General features: G+C 36.0%; 1 protein-coding gene and 1 pseudogene across 1 annotated transcript in view; both read right to left on the bottom strand.

Annotated features, from left to right (window-relative positions):
- FANCI (FA complementation group I) overlaps positions 1–20,867 on the bottom strand; it is a 155,311-nt gene that overhangs the window by 23,278 nt on the left and 111,166 nt on the right. The window contains exon 20 of the mRNA XM_077124169.1: positions 1,373–1,474. Within this exon, the coding sequence (XP_076980284.1) occupies positions 1,373–1,474 (102 nt within the window). The remainder of the gene's footprint in view (positions 1–1,372; positions 1,475–20,867) is intronic.
- On the bottom strand, positions 16,838–20,509 carry LOC143652712 (SIN3-HDAC complex-associated factor pseudogene; annotated as a pseudogene).

Below are 20,867 nucleotides of genomic sequence, written 5' to 3'. Positions count from 1 at the left end.
ACAATTCATGAAGATGTTCATAGGCAGCAAATAATTCTTGTCTGTTAGAAAGACTGAAGTAATTTATTTATCAGCATTACAAATTAAGTCAATCTGAATTAATAAAACTAAAAAAATTAATTGAATAGCAGTATACATTTCTAAGCCTTTTTGTCATCTTACAAGTAGCTGATATCTCAGACTACAACATCAAATGTGCATTCTGGTATAGTACAAACAATACTGAACTTTCTATTTCTAGTTCCTCTGAGTCCAAGAGGTTACTTTAAGGATAGGGTTTCATGCTGTGGTGATCTTTGAGAGACTAAGTCATTGTTTTAGATCTAAGATGAGGACATCTCATGGCACACAAGGCACACACATGAAGGCAGGAAATGACAAGTGAAAGACTCCCCTTCCGTTGCCCTGAGTTCTAAGTCACTTGGGATGGGGGAGTTTCAGTTTTTATCCTCTCCTTTATAAAGTCTTCTCTTTCTGAGGCTAAATAATGAAGAAAAGAAAATCAACCTGTTCTATTTCCTCTAAACATTCAACAGAGTGCCAATGCTAGCTCAGTATGAATCATGTTCTCCCTCCAGACTGATGAGGCAGGTGGTCTGGGATCCTCTCTTCCTAGGTGACAATTCCTCCCCACATTCTAAAACATATTTATCTAGTACATAATAACCAAAGTTCTATAAACTGGGGATATGATGGGGGTGGTGGTGGTGGCGGCGTAAGCCTGATTTCTTGAAGAGCTGATGTGAAGATATCCTACTGCTCTAGTTTGCTAGCTGCTGGAATGCAACACATCAGAGACAGATTGGCTTTCAATAAAAGGGGATTTATTTAGTTGACCTATAGTTCTTCAGAGGAAAGGCAGCTAACTTTCAACTGAGGTTTTTTCTTATGTGGGAAAGCACAGGGCGATCTCTGCTGGCCTTCTCTCCAGGCCTCTGGGTTCCAACAATTTTCCCCAGGGTGATTCCTTTCTGCATCTCCAGAGGCCTGACCTGAGCTGCGAGTGCTGAGATGAGGTGTGCTGAGCTGCTTGGGCTGTGCTATGTTGAGTCTCTCATTTAAGCACCAGCCAATTAAATCAAACATCATTCATTGCAGCAGGCACATCTCCTAGCCAAGTGCAGATGTAGTCAACAACAGATGAGGTTCATATGCCATTGGCTCATGTCCACAGCAACAGAACTAAGCACCTTCACCTAGCCAAGTTGATACCTGAATCTAACTACCACACCTACCAACAGAATCAAGGTGACGACAGATCAGGAAAGAGAAGCAGCTAATTTCCTAGCTTCACAGGGAAAAACTCTCTCTTCCTCAAGATCAACCCTTTCCTTAACCGTAAAAATCATGATTATAGAAAGAATAGTCTTACCAGTGGTTCTTGTAGAAAATTCTGGTCTTCATGGGTCAGAACACAAGCTTCTAGTTTCAGAGGAGGCAGCAGATCACGTTTTGGCTCATAGAATTGTTTCAACTGTGTACAGCAAGGAAAACAGACACCAAGATTTAGGTTTATGAACATTTTTCCACTTTTTAAATGGTTAAGCTAGCTACACCTTTAAGGTCTAATGCCTTCTTAAGACAAATTTCCTAAAATTTTGTGGCTTTGGCTTGTCTTCATGTTTTGCCCTTGCTTTAGGCATTGCACTGACTGGGATCCTATTTCCTATACCACTTCCATTGCTTCTCCTAGAAAAGATCTACTTCCTCACATCAATTCCTAAACTTGCACAGGCAATCAGAATTTTAAAAATAGCAAAGGCTGTAGAGGCAGACTGCCTGAGCCCAAAATTCTAGCACCACTGCTTATTGATGATTTTGATAAAATTATCCATACCTTGGTTCCTCATTTGTAAAATGAGGATATCATTAATATAAACGTATATGGATATATAAGGATTATACAATTACATACATAAAGTGTACTTGGCACATAATAGAGCTAACAAGAAATGTAGCTCCTTTGCTTTTCCTTTTTATTACTTCTGGGGTACATAAAATTTTACTGGACCACATACTAACTTGAGTTGGGAAGCACTGCTCTATGCCTTCAATCATAATTTTCTATTCTTGTTAAATGTGTGAATGAATATAAGTTGATCATTACAGTCTAAAAGATAAGATGTAGTTAACAGGATATAAATTTTATATAGGATTAGGCCCAATGCCCAAAGAAAAACTTCTGATGAATCATATAGGACCTTCCAATAATTTCTACACATCTGAGACCTTAATTTCAAATGGGGCTCCTTCAGCAGAATTATCATAAAGCAATGACATTAAACAGAGAATTTCCATTTAGAGCAAAATGGTGGAATGGGGTCTAGAGAAACCTTCTGGTACAGAACAACAAAAAATACTGTACTAAATATTTTATTTAGATAAGTACAGATAATATTCATTTAAATAGATGGCTATAATGATGGGACGATAAAAGAATTCCTCAGCGACTTGAATATATTGGAGAATGGCATTAAGTGTGAATCTAGTAAATAAATGAAATGTGCCCTGGAACTAGTGTTTACTCTAACAGCATCTGCCAATTCCTGACACCTAGAGCTATAGTTGTAGAAGGACTCCTGGAATTGAGGACAAAGCTAGGGTCCTCATGAGGTGGGAGGTTCTATCATATCAAATGGTCCTTATGTGGTCTCAATTAAGAGACACCCACATAAAGCTGGACCTCCAAAAAGGAGATATCTTTAGTGGATGAATCTAAAAAAAAAATCTATGTGGAGAAAGATGGTAGGGATATGTACCTAACTGAGCCTTGACTTTGTTGGGAGGTGGGTCTCCTCTGGGAATTTCTAAGCTAGCATCCACATGCTGTTGGGGCTAGAATTCCCATTACTTATGTGATGTGAAAATCCAAAAGCCATATGATCCTGCAACCCTGTTATCAGGTATACAATTGGAAGAACTGAAAGCAGGGACATGAATGGACATTTGCACACTGGTGTTTATGGCAGCATTATGCAGGATTTGCAATGGATGGAGGTGGCCTAAGGGTACACTGATTTACGAACAGAAGGGTGAAATGTGGTGCAGACACACAACGGATACTGAACTCTTTGTGTATAACCTTGTCATTTCCTGGAACTTTGGGTTTCTGTGTGACCCCTGAGACTCAGAGTTAGAGTTCTGTAGCTTTGAAAGTCAGCATTACCCCATAGAGCACCTGTTAAAAGATGCTGAAAAAGAGATCAGACTTGAATTAGAGATATGAATGAAACTGATCTGGTTAGGACTAAGGTAAATCAGAACACAGGGTAAGGGACGATATTAAACTGTGTTTTAAAACTTCAATTTCTGTGAGGCCAAAGGAACAGATATTTAATTTTGGTACAAAATTTATATTTTTATGCAGCATATTACCTAATATAACCTGTATATTCAGTTTATTCAAACAACATAATTACATGGAACCTTGAACAGGGAATGAGATCTTGTTATTTTGTATAGGTTAATGTAATACCCCGATACATACCAGAGTAATGTGGGCAGAAAATAAAAAAGTATTTGCAAAGTCCCTTTGAGGGACTGGGAAAAATGTGGAAATATTAAATTTCCCCACTGTACTGGTATGAAATTGTTTTGTACCCAGAAAAGCCATGTTTTCTTTCCTAATCCAATCTTGCCAGGGCAGATTATTGTCTAGGGTAGAAACTTCTGATTGGACTGTTTCCATGGAGATGTGTGTGTAGGTGTGACCTTTTGATTAGATGGAGATTTGACTCTGCCCCCATTCAGGGTGAGTCATGATTAGATACTAGAGTCCTTTAAAAGGGGAAACATTTTGGAAAAACCTCTCAGATTGGAGACACTTGGAGAACATTGCTCAGAGCCGAAACAGAGAGAAACATTTGGAGATGCAGAAAGAAAATAGCCCTAGAGAAGCTGTTTGATACCAGAAGCCAAAGGACCAGCAGCCACTAGCTACGTGCCTTCCCAGATAGGTTCTTCTTGAGTATCTTTCTCTGAATGCTTGTTTGGACATTTTTATGACCTTAGAACTGCAAACTTTTAACTTAATAAGTTCACTTTATAAAAGCTAACTCATTTCCGGTATACTACATTCTGGCAGCATTTAACAAACTAATACACACACCTAGGCAATTCCTGATATTCTTGCAAGCATTAGGGACTACCAATTTAATAAGCCAAGCCCTCATGAAACTTATTCTTGCAAAGGGGAAGCTAAGGACACTTATAAGTATGCTTAAGAGTCACCCCCAGAGAAACTCTTTTATTGCTCAGATCTGGCCTTTCTCTCTAAGCTAACTCTGCAAATAAAATCACCACCCTACCCCTTATGTGGGACAGAAGTCCCAGGGCGATAAGTCTCCCTGGAATTATGAGACATGACTCCCAGGTATGAGTCTGGCCCTGGCAATGTGGGATTGAGAAAGTCTTCTTGACAAAAAGGGGGAAAAGAAATGAAAGAAAATAAAGTTTCAGTGGCTAAGAGATTTCAAATAGAGCCGAGAAGTCATTCTGAAGGTTATTCTAATGCATTATATAGATATTCCTTTGTTAATTTCTAGTGTATTAGACTAGCTAAAAGGAAATATCTGAAACGGCTAAACTATAATCCAGTAGCCTTGATTCTTGAAGATGAGTGTATAACTATGTACAATTTTACAGTGTGACCATGTGATTGTGAAAACCTTGTGACCAATACTCCCTTTATCCAGTGTATAAGGCAGATGAGCAAGAAAATAAAGACAAAATAAATAAGTAATGGGGGGGGATAAGGGGTATGGGATGTTCTGGGTGTTCTTTTTTGGGGAGGGAATAATGACAATGCTCTAAAATTGATTGTGGTGATGAATGTACAACTATATGATGATACTGTGAGACACTGATTATATACTTTGGATGATAATATGGTATGTGAGTACATCTCAATAAAATTGTTTTATAGGGGTGGGTGATGGTGGTGCAGTGGCAGAGTTCTTGCCTGCCATGCGGGAGTTCTGGGTTCGGTTCCCAGTGCCTGTCTGCCCAAGCAAAAATAAATAAATAAATAAATAAAAAATTAAAGATTGTTTTATAAATAAATATACATTACTAGCAAAATGACCTCCTATGAGGTTAACTTTTACATCAGTGTCCTCATCTGTAAAATGAAATGATAGCAGCAGTAATAATTATAAGACTTATTATGAAGATTAAATGAAATCATGTATAAAAATACATATATGTACAAATTCTAAATGAAACATGAGAAAACTGAATCCAGTAATATGTTAAAAAAGTAATATATCATAACCAATTTGAATTTATCTTAGGAATGTGGTGTTGGTTAAAAAAATCAATTAATATAATTCATGACAGTAACAGATTAAAGGAGAAAATCATATGGTCATCTCGGAGATATAAAAAATACATTTGATAACACTTAATATACATTCATAAGTAAAACAGCAGATGTGAAATGGCAGGAGAATAAGATATTAGAAAATATCAAATCTAAAGAAAAGTGCAAAAAAATATTGAGGAAAACTGAACTGCAGTTCAGAGATTTGTGGGACAACACACTTGCAATTAAGTCCCAGAATGAAAGGAGAAAGAGAATGGGGCCAAAAAAGTATCTGATGAAATAATGAGTGAATATTTCTCAAATTTTGTGAAAACATTAACTTATAGATTTAAGATGCTCAACAACACTGACAGTTGGATGAATTAAAAATATTCAATATAATCCTTTGTCTGGAAAATGCTTAGTTAACTCTTCCGTGGCTAAAAAGTTATTTGATATAATCACTTCATTTAAGCAGCCTTGAATTATTTTAACCATTAAAAGCCCTTATTGAAAGATTGAAAGGGGTTATATATAGACCTGTGTGTTCCACTGATTAACACTAGAAATACAAATAAGTTCTTGCAAGAACTACTTTAAAGGTATGATTTGTGTACAAACAGTGTTTAAGTGCAAGGTACAGGGGGGAAACTTACTGCATGCTATGGGCTATGTTTAACAAGAAAACATCAGCAGTACCACAGCAACAGCAGGGGTAAATGCTGGGGGAAGGACAAGAGTTAATGGGAAGTTTAGCTTTCCTATTTGGTGAGGATATATTGGTTATCTTTCTCTTGGGAAAAATTATCTAAAATTGAGAGTGTTGATAGACTGTGGACTTTGGGCATTAAACGTGATGTCTAATGAATGCAGGTGGCTGAAGGGTGCACTGACTGAGAAACAGATTGGCAAACGATGGTGTATACATATGACTGAATATTGTGCTACTTCAAAAAGGAACAAAGTGGTGTGGCATGCAACAATGTGAATGAACCTGTGGGACATTTGGTAAGGCAAAATAAACCAGAAATGAAAGAACCATTATATTTACATGGTCTCCTTTAGAAAATGCTTATAAGAATACAGGGGCTTAGATTGTAAGCTCTTATAGCAGACACATTTAGTCCAGAGTGGTAATTATTATTTCTGGATTTTGAGAGGCTGTTTTATATATGCATAACCTGGTATTTAGAGATAAGAATGAGGCCAATCAGGTCGGGATTAAGGTAATTCAGAACACAGGAGTAAGGAAGACATTGTCTGTATTTTAGAAGCGCACCTACTCTTTGAGACCAAAGGAAGAAAGGTTTATTTTGTCTACAAACCAAATTTTCGGTAGCACATAATCTAACTCAACCTGTCTGGAATAGTTTATTTGAACAACTGAAACACAGGGAGCCCAGAATAAGAATGAGGGCCTTTAATCCTGTATAGCTTAATGTAATGCCTGGGTACATCCTAGAACATATTAAGTGGATAATGGAAAAGTATTGCCCCCCCCACCCCAAAAAAAGAAAACAAAAAGTATATAAAAAGAGAGAAATGAAACAAAATTTAAAAATCAAATAAAACAAAAACTAAAAAAATAAATAAATAAAATTTTAAAAAAAGAATAAAATAAAAAAAGTATCGGCAAAGTCCCTTAAGGATGGGAGAAAAAATATGGAACTATTAAACTTCACCATCAGGGAATCGCCTGATACTGTGTCAAATATTAATGACAATCAAATTGACAGGCTAAGCCATTGATCTTGAGGCTTACTCTTGTGAAGCTTATGTAGGTAACAGAGAAGCTTAGCCTACCTATAGTTATGCCTATGAGTTACTTCAGGCTGACTCTTTTGTTGCTCAGATGTGGCCTCATTTTCTCTAAACCCAACTCGGCAAGATAAATCATTGCCCTCACCCCTGTGTGGGATATGATATCCAGGGGTGAAAGTCTCCCTGGGGATGTGGGAGATGATTCCCAGAGATGAGTTTGGCCCTGGCACTGTAGGATCAACAATTCCATCTTGACCAAAAGAGGGAAAAGAAGTGTAACTTATAAACTACCAGTGCTGAGAGAGTTCAAATAGAGTCGAGAGGCTACTCTGGAGGTTGCTCTTATGCAAGCTTCAGTTAGACATTGCTACTAATCATAACTTCCCAACCCCCAACCAAAATCATTCCAGCCAATTCTAAAGAACATCTATGGCAATATATAAGATTCTACAAAGGTTCCATGTACTAGGATAACTTTCCAGAAACCTACAACCTCCAGATGGGTACCCAGACCAAACAGTCCTGAAACCTAGAGGGCCCAACCTCTCTAGAACAGCAGCTAGTTCCATCTCCCTACTCCATGTTACTGACAGCCCTTTCCAACATGAAAAAGTTAGAATGGCCATAGCCCAAACACTCCCGAAGAGTGGGATAGAAAGATCAAAGGTGTTGGTGTAGTTATACAGAGAAGGTAGGGTTTAAGAAATGAATATGATTGCTGAAGCACTAAATTGATATTTCTTTTAGTCTCCAGTATCTTAGAGCACCTAGAAGTAAAAACCTAAAATTGTGGAACTGTAACCCATACCAAATTCTGAAATGTGTTCTACAACTAATTGTTGTGCTGTGCTTTGAAATGTATTGCTTTTTAGTATATATGTTATTTTTCCACAAAAAAGCAAAAAAAAAGTCGATTGTGATGATAAAAAAAATATTTCTTCTAACCTCCTATATTCTGGAGCAGCTAGAAGGAAAAATCTGAGAGGATGGTATAGTAGTCCATGACAAACTCTGGGATCTGTCCTGTAACTACTTGTTGAAGAGTACTTTAACTATTGCTTTTTCCTTTCTTTGCTTTGTATATTTGGTATAAATGTTACATTAGACAATAAAAAAGTTGTGTTTTTAAACCCTTGTTGAGGTAGTTTGCTGCTGGTCTAATCTCAACAAAAAGAAAAACTACTCTGTTCCCAGAGACCTTCTCTTGCTCTGCTTGTAGGAATGAAATATCATATGAATTAATATCAGTACCTTCTTCCTCTTGAAGCACAAGATCAAAGGTTTGAATGGTCAACAATGAAAAAAGAGGCTACCAGATAACAGGTTATGCTGACCAAACAAAATGAAGCAAGTGAGTGTTACTGGATTTTAATGACTCCTGTGACTTTTACTTAATTAAAAATTGTTTTCTGCTTTCTTCTGAACCTTTGCCATTTCTCTATCTGTCTAGGGTTATAAAAGCCTAAACCACCCTTCCCACTCTGAACTGCTCTTGGAAAGTTTTTCCTTCAGTTTCTTGACCTTCAATAAACTCGCATTCTCACCAAGATAAAGAGACTTGTTTCTCTGTTTGATGTAGGATCAGACAGGCCTGACTATTTTAGGACCATGTTTCTTGACAGTAACATCCAAAGAGGAAAAACACAAAAAGAATCACCCTTAAACACATCATTGTCAAATTCTTGAAAACCAAAAACAAGAAGAATATCTCAAAAGCAGTGAGAGAAAAATGACACAGCAAATTTAGAGAACAATGATATGCTTATAGGTTCACCTCCCTTAAAAACAAGAGACTAGAAGACATTGGAAAGTTCTGAAAGAAAAAAGATCTGTCAACTAAAAATTCTACATCTAGTGAAATGATCCTTCAAAGTGAAGGCAAAATAAAGACATTTTCAGACATGAAAACCAAGAGAAGTAAATTGTTAACAGAACTACATAACAGAAATACTAAAAGAAGTCTTTCAGGCTGGAAGGAAATAAACAAGATAGTACACTTGAATCCACAGGAATTAATAAAGAACATCAGCAATGATAAATATCTGGCACATATAAAGGACTGTATATATACATATGAATGCTTGTGCATGTGTATTATGAACTTTATCTTTTCTTCTCTTAGAATAAAAGACATGACTGTTTAAAGCAAAAATTCTATCTTTTTGGAATTTTAAGATAGATAGAGGTAATGTACATGACAATAATATAAAGTCAGGGGGATGGAGCTATAACGGTGCAAAGTTCCTATATTTTACCAGATGTCAAACAGTCGTAACTCAATGTGCTGGTCTGAAAGGATAATGTACCCTAGAAAAGCCATGCTTTAATCCTGATCTAATCTTGTGGGAGCAACCATTCCTTTTAATCCCTATCCATCACTGCATGCGCAAGCTTGATTAGATTATCTCCATGGAGATGTGGCGTGCCTAAATGTGGCGTGTATTAATCTTAGACTAGAGAGAGATGTGACTCCACCCAATCCAGGTAGGTCTTGATTAGTTTACTGGAATCCTTCAAAAGAGGAAGCATTTTGGAGAGAGCTCGGAATGACAAGAGCCACAGGGAGAGTCCACATAGCCAGAGACCTTTGGAGATAAAGAAGGAAAATGCCCCTGGGGAAGTTCATGGAGCAAGAAGGCTGGAGAGAAAGCTAGCAGACACTGCCATGTTCACCATGTGTCTTTCCACTTGAGAGAGAGACCCTGAACTTCATTGGCCTTTCTTGAGTGAAGGTAACCTCTTGCTGGGGTTCCTAATTTGGACATTTTTATAGGCTTGCTTTAATTGGGACATCTTCATGACCTTAGAACTGTAAACTTGCAACTTATTAAATTCCCATTTTTAAAAGCCATTCCATTTCTGGTATATTGTATTCTGGCACCTTGCACTAAACACCTAAATATATTGTGATAAATTAAAGATAAATATTGTAATCCCGAAGGAAACATTAAAAATATAATAGAACTATAGCTAAAAAATCAAGAGGAGTAAAAATGGTACCCTAGAAGATATTTAACACAAAAGAAGGAGGAACAGAGGAAGAACAAAAAAGATGAGACAATTAGAAGAAAAATAGCAAAATAACAGAATTAAATCCAACCATAACAATAATTACATTAAATGTGAAGAAAAAAATTGTCACAAAATTGGATTTAAAAAGATCCAACTATATACTAAGAGAGATGTACTTTAATTTAAACTTAAAGGCACAAATAGATTAAAGTTATATCATTCATGCAAATGGTTAGCATAAGCATAAGGAAATGAGGGTAGCTATATTAATATCAGTTAAAACAGGCTTTTAGATAAGAATTTTACAAGAAATAAAGAGGGACATTTTTTATGTTACTAAAAGGGAGAACACAGGAAAAAGATATAAATGCATATATTGCTAGCCATGGAGCCCTCAAATGAAGGAAAATCTGACAAAACTGAATAGAGGAATAGACAAATTAATAGTTATACTAACAGTTCCAACATTTCTCACATTAATTGATAAGGCCAACAGACAAACTAATAAGGATACAGAAGACCTAAACAACCCTATCAACCAACTTGACCTAACTGACATCTATAAAATATGCCACCTAATAATAGTAGAATATACATTCTTTTCAACTACACACGAATATTCTCCACAATACCATATATAAGGTCATAAAACAAAAGTCAACAAATTTAAAAGACTGAAGGCATAACAGAGTATGTTTGCCAACTGAAATTCAATTAAATTAGAAATAAAAAACAGAAATAAATATGAGAAACCTCAATATGTGGAACTTAAACAAAATACTTCTAAATAACTCATGGGTAAGAGAAGGAATCACAAGGAAAATTAGGAAGTATCTTGAAAATGAAATATGATATATCCAAATTTATGGGATACAGCTAAAGCAGTGCTTATAGAGAAACTTATAACTTTACATGTTTATATCAGGAAAAGAGAAAGGTGAAAAATCACCTATATGAGCTTCTATCTTTATAGCTAGAAAAAAAGAGCAAATTAAACCCAAAGTGGGTAAAGGAAATTTTAAAAGATTACAGTGGAAAATCAATGAAATGGAAAACAGACAGTAAAGAAAATCAATAAAATTGAAAGCTGGTTCTCTAAAAAGATCATCTAATTGATAAACCTCTGCTGATTAATCAAAGAGGGAAGACACAAATTACCAATTTCAGGAATAAAAGAAGAGACATTCTTATAGATCTCACAAACTTTAAGTAATAAGAGAATATGAATAACTTTATGCCAATAAATCCAACAACTTAAATGAAACAGGCATTCCTTGAAAGACAAATTACTCAAGCTGATTCAAGAAGGAAAAAATCTTAGCCTATATCAAACTGAGAATGCCCAAATGGCGTCTCTGACGAATTCTATCAAGTATTTAGGGAGTAAGTACATACACGTTGGTATAAAATACAGGAGAAAACACTTCCCTACTCATTTTATGGAGCCAATGTTACCCTGATACTGAAGCTAGACAAAGACATCACAGGAAAAGAGAACTACAGATCAATATTCCTCATGAACATAAAGGCAAAAACCCTTGATAAAATATTAGCAAATCAAATCCTGCAATATATAAAAAGGATAATTCAGGGTGGGCCACAGTGGCTCAGCAGGCAGAGTTCTTGCCTGCCATGCCGGAGACCTGGGTTCGATTCCTGGTGCCTGCCCATGCGAAAAAAAAAAAAAAAAGGATAATTCACCATAAACAAATGGGATTTAGGGCAGAAATGCAAGGTTGATGTAACATCAGAAAATCAATTAAAGTAACAGAGCAAAGAATTGGGAAAAAAAACACATGATCATCTTAACAGAGACAGAAAAAGCATTTGACCAAATTTATTATTCACACATGACAAGAATAGAAGGGAGGTTTCCTTAAGTGTTAAAGGGGATCCATGAAAAATCTAAAGCTAAAACTACCTACTGATGAAACATCAAATGGTTTCCTTCTATAATCAGGAATAAGGTAAAGACATGTACTCTCATTACGTCTACTTAACATTTTACTGGAGGCACTAGCCAGTGCAATAAGGCAAGAAAAAGAAATAAAAAGCACATAAATTTGAAAAGAAGAAGTAAAACTACCTAGATTTATAGATGATACGATTGTTTACACAGAAAAGCCTAAAGAATCTACAAAAAAGTACCAGAACTAATGAGCGAATTTAGGAAGGTTATAGAATATAAGGTCAATATAATATCAACTGTGTTTCGATAAGCTGTCAATGAACAGTCATAACATGGAATAAAAACAATACCATTTACAATAACATCAATAAACATCAAAAACTTGGGAATAAATTTAACAAAATATATGTAAACCTATACACACTGGAAACCATAAAAGTATGATGAAAGAAATTAAGGACAGAGGGTGAGAGATTTCAAACAGAGTCGAGATGTTATCTTGGAGGTTATTCTTTTTAGTTTATGGTGTATTGGAGGGGCTGGAGGGAAGTAACAGAAACTGTTGAGCTGTGTTCAGTAGCCTTGATTCTTGAAGATGATTATATAACAAAACAGCTTTTACACTGTGACTATATGATTGTGAAAACCTTGTGTCTGATGTTCTTTTTATCTAGCATATGGACAGATGAGTAAAAATATGGATAAAAAATAAACAAATAACAGAGGGAAGAAAGGTTAAAATAAATTGAGTAGATAGAAATATTAGTGGTCAATGAGAGGGAGGAGAAAGGGGTATGCATGTGTGCCGGTTTGAAAAGCTTTATGCACCCTAGAAAAGTCAAGGTTTATTCCTAATCAACCTTATGGAAGCAACAGTTTCTTCTAATCCTTATTCAGTACTCTATGTTGGAAACTTTAATTAGCTTATCTCCATGGAGATGTGACTCAGTTAAGTGAGGGCATTAAACTTGATTAGGTGGAGACATGTCTCCATCCATTCTAGGTCGGTCTGGACTGGTTTTACTGGAATCCTTTAAAAGAAGGACTTCTGAAAAAGCTAGAGAACAACAAGAGAGAAAGCCATGAGATTGTGAGAGAGCAGAGAACACTGCAGAACCAAAAAGTAGGCTCCATCAGCCAGTGACTTTTGGAGATGAAGAAGGAAAATGCCTTCTGGGGAGCTGGAGAGGAAGCTAGCAGATGATATTGTGTTTGCCACGTGCCTTTCCAGATGAGAGAAAAACCCTGACCAGTTCCACTTGAGAGAGAAACCCTGAACAACATTGGCCTTCTTGAATCAAGGTATATTTTCCTGGATGCCTTAGACTGGACATTTCTATAGACTTCTTTAATTGGGACATTTCCATGACCTAAAAACTGTTAACCTGCAACTTATTAAACTCCCCTTTTTAAAAGCCATTCCGTTTCTGGTATATTGCATTCCGGCAGCTAGCAAACTAGAACAGCATGTGTGAGTTTTTTCTTTTTTCTTTCTTTTGCTGGAGAGATGCAAATGTTCAAAAAACTTGATCATATGATAAACACACAACTATGTGATGAGTACACCACACACAGAATGTTTGTACATCAACAATGCTTGTATGTTTGAAGTGTACATAAAATATTTTAAAAAATGACATAACCACCTAGCAGACTTGCAAAAGTTAAAAGTCTTTGTAATATATATTATACTATACAAGCTTTTAGCGCAGACACATTAAGTCTGCAGTGGTGATTATTATTTCTTGATTTTGAGAGGTTGTTTTATATATATAACCTGATATTTAGAGATACCAACAAAGCAAACAGGTTGGGGTTTAATTCAGAACATAGGGGTAAGGAGGACAGTGTCTATATTGTAGAACCACACATACTCTTTGAGATCAATGGAAGAAAGGTTTCTTTGGTATGGAACTGAAATTCTCTGTAGTGCATAATCTAATTCAACTTATCTGTATAGTTCATTTGAAGAAATGAAACACAGGGAGCACAGAATAAGAAAGAGTTCCTTTAATCCTGTATAGATTACTGTAACACCTGGATACATCCTAGAGTATATCAAGCAGATAATCAAAAAGTATTGGCAAAGTCCCCTGAGGGATGGGAGAAAGAACATGGAACTATTAAACCTTACCATCAGGGAATCCTCTAATACTGTGTCAAACTTTAGGAACACTCAAATCAATAGGCCATACCCTCAATCATGAGGCTTACTCATGTGAAGCTTATGTAGGTAGCAGAGAAGCTTAGACTACCTATAGGTATGCCTAAGAGTTACTTCTGGAGGACCTCTTTTGTTGCTCAGATGTGGCCTCACTTTCTCTAAGCCCAACTCTGCAAGTGAAATAATCATTGCTCTCCTCCCTACGTGGGACATGACATCCAGGGGTGAAAGTCTCCTTGGCAACATGGAAATGACTCCTAGGGATGAATCCAGACCTGGCACCGTGGGATCAACAAATTCATTCTGATCGAAAGGGGGAAAAGAAGTGTAACTAATAAAGTATCAGTGGCAGAGAGAGCTCAAAAAGAGTTGAGAGGCTACTCTGGAGGTTGTTCTTACACAAGCTTCAGGTAGACCTTGCTACCTATCATAACCTGCCAACACCCAACCAGGACCATTCTAGCCAAAGAACACCTAGGGCAATATATAAGATTCCATAAAGGTTCTAGGCAGTAGAGTAACTTTTCAGAAATCTACAACCTCCAGATGTGTCCCTGGTCCAGATAAGTCTTGAAACCTAACCCAGCCTCTCCAAAACATCAGATAGTTCTATTTCTCTACCCCATATTAGTGACAGACCCTTCCAATATCAAAAATTTAGAATTGCCATAGCCCAAACACCGCTAAAGAGAGGGATGGAAAGATCAAAGGTGGTGGGGTTATACAGAGAATATAGGATTTAACAAAAGAATATGAATGCTGAATCATTAAAGTGATTTCTCTTTTAGTCTCCAGTATTTTTTTTTAAAACATAACAACATACAAACACAAACATTCTTACCATATGATCATTCCACTCTTGGTAAATAATCAATAACTTACAATATCATCACATAGTTGTAGTCTCCAGTATTTTAGAGCAGCTAGAAGTAAAAACCTAAAACTGTGGAATTGTAACCCATGTCAAACTCCAAAATATGTTCTATAACTAATTGTGGTATTGTGCTTTGAAATTCATAGCTTTTTTGTATATATGTTATTTTTCACACAAAAAGAAGGAAAAAAGTCAATTGTGATGACAAAAAAATATTTAAGCCCTCTAGCCTCCTATATTCTGGAACAGTTAGAAGTAAAAAAACAAGAGGCTTATATGGTAGCCCATGACAAACTCTGGGATCTGTCCTGTAACCACTTGTTGAAGAGTGCTTTGAAAACTACTGCTTTTTTATTTGTTTGCTTTGTATATATTATACTATACAATAAAAAAAGTTAAAAAAAAAAAAGTCTGACAATACCACTGTGTGGAGCACAAATACACTCTTACGTAGTGCTGGTGTCAGTATAACCTGGAATAAACTCTGGAAACCAATTTGGCCTAGTATAGTTGAAATATGCATACTTTTAAGATCCAGCAATCTCTCCCATGTATACACAGTAGACAAATTCTTCTGTATATGTATTAGGGAACATGCAGTTGAATATTCATAATCTGTAACAGGAAAAAGAAACCTACAGGTTCATTAATAGTAGAATGGATAAGTATATTGTAGTATGCTTATATAATGGAATACTGTAAGTTACAAAGAAAAGAGCAGCTATATACATCTACATGGATGAATCTTAAAGGAATAATGTAGAATGAAAAAAGCAAGTCATAGATAAATGTACACAGTATGATTATTCCACTTACATAAAGTTAAAAAATAGCAAAACTAAGCATCACAATCATTGGTATATACAAATGGTAAAACTACGAAGAAACGCAAGGATATGTTTAACATTAAAAACACATCAGAGGTAACTCTAGGAGGGTGCTCTCGGGATGTGATCCAAGAGGGACACATAAAGGAGTTCAAAGGTACTGATAATATTCCATTTCTTAGCCTGTTTGATATATAAACATTGTACAGACATATAAAATATTCTTGTACGGAAACTTGTTTATTAGTAAAAAGATGGGAGTAAAGAGGAAATATCCAAACAAGGGTTATGATTTTCTACCACCAAGCAACAACTGTGATGATTAAAATAGATGGGTAGTTTCACCTTCCTATCCAAATTTTTAGATATGGAAAAAAATTCTATGGACTTGATGCAGATTCTGTTTTACACAGATTTTTAGAAAGTAATCATTTATGAAGGTCTCTCTTACAGACATAATTATACTCTTGTACGAATTCTTCAATGTGCATTGGAGGTCACCTTCTACAGAGTACGTAATGGACTCTATCAATATTTATTTTACAAGTAGTGTAATATTTATTTTACAATGGAAGTCACCAAATCAAACCTCTGAAAGGCCAAATCTTAATTCTTTTCATTTTATATGAGGAAGGATGTCTGGAGAGTTTGCTTTTTAGGCTTGAGAATTACTTAGGTCATGGAAACTCAGTCTGTTACACAGTATATTAAAAGAGGAAGGGACCTTAAAGATGCTGTCTCTACACCTCAATTTTAAAAAGGAGAAGTTAATTACTTTCCAGAATTACTCAGTGAGTTCATCATAGACCAGCACAGAACCTAGGAGTCTTATTTACTTTTTTTTCTAATAAGACTAAATTTATTGAATACCCTAGTAAAAGTTTTGATTGTAAGTATCCAACAGTATAAAAAGTACAAAACAGATTTGTAGATTTCTAATATATTAATACAAAGTACATGACTACATACAGTACATTCTATAGGCAAAGAAAAGATAGAAGGGGAAAAAGAAAACTGTGGTTGAGGTCTAGTAATAAAATAAATAAATAAACACAGAAGTGGAAATGATTCGTATTATAGCATATTCTACCAAAAATACTGCAGTCAAAATGTACCAAACAAATAAAATAAAATTTTTAAAAACCCATTTCAAATAAAACTCAGGAGGAAGATGATAATGGCTGGGACTCTTGTAATACACCTCAAAGGCTCTGGGAGAGCCAACCCACCTCATTGTGTAGCCTGTGCATTTGATGACCTGTAGCATGTGGTTTTTTCCAAAAGGAAGAAACATAGAATCTTAAGTTTAGGTTAAGAACTATAAAACTATAGGGTGCCTATAAAAAGTGGCTCATTCCTTAACATACTACCCAATTTTAAAATTCAGTTTTAAAAATAAGCAGAGTCATGTTACCATTATAAGGTAGGTAAAAATGTTCCTCCCCTCATGAAGTAGTATTTTTTCCTCACATTTTAGAAATGAGGCAATGAGAATACTTTGGTTTGGATTCAAGTGAGGGGCTTTTAATAAGTATAGAATTGAAGAGCTCCACATTCAGGATTTATTTATCACCTAACATATCAACGTTCAGAAAGCCTGACTAAAAGAAGTCAAACCAAAACCAACCCACTCAAGCATTAACAAACACCTCTTTTCTTCTAGCAGAATTTTACTTTAAATATTGAAAAGAAAAAAAAACCCTAATAGGTTAAAACAGGTTAAACACCCCCTCTACACAGATTAAGTTGACAAAGGTCAACTCAAGTATTCCAGAGCCAAAACTGAATGGTGCAGATTTTCAATATTGTCATCAGTGATATAACACAAACACAATTATATACACACGAGGCAAGCCCTCTAAGAAATGTGCCCCAAGAAGCATTAACCTTTTGTTTTATGCCATCCTGAAGACTTGCACATTTTATTTTTGAGACACTTTTAATAGTGTGTGTTCTCTACCATGTGGTAATACTTTGGTACTATTCATATAAGATCACTTATTCTGAAGAAGAGGAGCTTTGATTCTGTTTTAGAAGTCTCATAAAAATCATAATCTTTATCAAATATTAATATGAAAGTGACACAGAATGCAACATTTACAGTCATTTTACCTCTCTGTATATTTAGTAACTACTTTTTCTTTCAAGGTATTTGCAACAAAAAGCTTAGTCTGTCCTGCTTAATACTCAGTAGCACAGGACTGAATAATCAGAACCTTGGTAGGACCTTAATATTTTTAAATTATTAACAAATACCTCTAGGGGCAAGTCCATATTACTGAATTATGATAAATTTACTATCATGAGGGAATACAAGTGTAGCCAGCCATCTTAAAAAATGCCCCAACCACTGCTTCTCAATATAGAAAACACTAAAACTACATACGGTTTATCATACAGCAAATCCCATCTCTGTCCCCTGAAATTCCCCTAATTTCATTCATGAGAAGGGGATTTAAAAAACGACTTAAAGAACACTTTACAGCAGCGTTCAGCTTTCCTAAAAAATACTCTGCATCTTAAATATTATACATACTTCTCTTTATTTTTAGTAAGCTAGACACTGGCTTCAGAGTTTATGGAACTGGGAGGGAAAATAACCCATTCAAAATCAATTCTAGATATTGCCCATTGGCAGAACAGCAAGTATCCAAGTTAAAAATAGGAGGGTAACTTTGTTGCCTTTCCAAGAAAAAAAAATTTTTTTTTTATTCCCCTTCTACATATAAACCTCAGTCACCACTCCTGAGTGGAGATGGGTAGAGGCTCTGGCCCCTGCTCCTCTGGCTTCTCAGCAGCTGTTTTCTTACTGCGGCAGCAAGGCTTGAATAGGTGTGTATCAATGAGGACTTCCCCAAAACAACCTTTATAGATAATCCCACAACATATTTTCAGTCTTTTCCAGTATGTGAGATCTAAAAAGGAAAAGACTGGAATTCCATTAGAGCCAGAAGCCATCTCAGTATCTGAGCCATCATCTGACTGGTTACTGTAACAAGGAGATTGGGCTGGGGAGGCACTTGAGGTAGTACTGTGAGCATCAGAATTGCAGAGAAAATTCTTTCTGCAGTTTACTAATCTGGTTGCTTTTTATCCTGTTTCCAGACAGAGTTTTCACTTTCTTTGGTTTCAATGTAGTCTTTAGACTGGGTCCTGCCCTTGCATCTACCAGATGATTCCAGTTTTGTTTTGTTTTTCAATCCTGCTGGAAGTTTCTTCCATCTTTTCACAAGCAAGACACAGGCATTGCAGATATCTCCTGAACGAGTCTCATACAACCTTCCAAAAGCAGCTGTTCCACACACAATAACGTTCCTAAGGTGCAGAGTGCACACCAGGTCAGCCCCCCTTCGGCTGCTCCCTCCTCCTCAACTGCCTTGTCTAGAAAGATCGTCTCCTGCAGCTCTGCAGTTGCTACCGCTGGCGGTGAAAGTGCAGATTCTACTTTTTAGTTTTATTTACTTTTAATCCAGTATTCTCTACACGAGGGTTTTCATTCTAGTACCCAGCATTATAATACCACAATTGTTAAGATTGGGTTCTTGAGCCAGGAAGACCTGAGTTCATATCCAGCTTGGCTACCTATTAACTATGCGTGACCTTTGGAAAATAAAATTACTTAATCTCTCAGAACCCTAATTATAAATGTGTACAATGGAGATGCCAGTTCTTATTTCACAGGGCTTATGTAAGCATTAAATGAGATCATCTACATATGCTTCATACAATGCTTGGTGCTCAATAAATACTAAATATTAATTATTGCTGTTTGTTACTAAAAGCATAAAATAGCATCTTGAACTCTCCTGATAAATAAAAAGATTCAAATACCCTACAATGGAATATTATTTGACCATAAAAAAGAATGAAGTACGGATACATGCTACAACATGGATAAAACTTTGAAAACATTATGCAAAATGAAAGATGCCAATCTAAAAAGACCATATATTATTTGATTCCATTTATATGGCCTGTCCAGAATAGGCAAATATATAGACAGAAAGTAGATTAGTGGTTGGCTTACAGCTGAAGGAGTTGCAGAGTATGGCAGGTATTTAGTGGATGAGATCTAAAGGGTATGGGGTTTCTTCTCAGGTGATGAAATGTTCTGAAATACATGGTAGTGATGATTTTGTAACTCTATGAATATACTCAAAACCACTGAATTGTATACTTCAAAGCGTGAATTGTATGGCAGGGAAACTGTATCTCAATAAAGTTATGAAACAAAAAAATAATAAAAGCATAATGAATAATAGGTTTTCTTTATACCAGACACTCTCCATCTGAATTCTTCTAATTTTGATGGTCCTTTGAAACAGTTTTATTCACCCACCATACAACCCATCCTGAATGTACAATCAATGGCTTTTGGTATAATCAGAGTTGTACATTCATCACCACTGCTGATATGAGGAAATTCTCATTTCTTCTGGAAAAAAAATCCCATAGTTCATATATCTCCCCTTTATTGACAATTAGCTTTGCCATAATGCCTTTGTTACAACTAATGAAAGAATACTGAAATGTTACTGTTAACTACAGATTCTTAGTTTGCAATTGTGATAGTTAGGTCAGGTGTCAGCTTGGCCAGGTGATGGTGCCCAGTTGTTCTACTTCTGGGGAGTTCAATCACCAGCATGTGAAATTCATCCATGACTGATTACGCAACTGGGTAAGGGGAATGCCTTCCAAAATGAGTCAGGCTTAAAAGGAGAGGTCAGAAGCTAGAGACGGAGCTCAGCTCAGAGCTCAGAGCAGCTCAGACCCAGACATTTGGAGATGTAGAAAAGAATCGCCCTGGGGAAAGCCCTTTGAACCCAGAAGTTCATAAAGACGGCCACCAGATGTCACCCTGTGCCCCACCATGTGACAGAGAAATTCAAATGAAAGCTATCTGTCTTCCCTCCAAGGAACTGTAAATTTGTAACTAAATAAATTCCCTTTATAAAAGTAAAAAAAAAGAAACAATTTAAAAACATACTTTTAAAATGGAAAAGTATAGAAAATAACAG

This window comes from Tamandua tetradactyla, chromosome 12 (genome assembly GCF_023851605.1).
Source record: "Tamandua tetradactyla isolate mTamTet1 chromosome 12, mTamTet1.pri, whole genome shotgun sequence".
In the NCBI taxonomy this organism is placed as follows: Eukaryota; Metazoa; Chordata; class Mammalia; order Pilosa; family Myrmecophagidae; genus Tamandua; species Tamandua tetradactyla.
The sequence above is the reverse complement of the archived record's forward strand: the minus strand, read 5'-3'. Positions and strand labels throughout refer to the sequence as shown.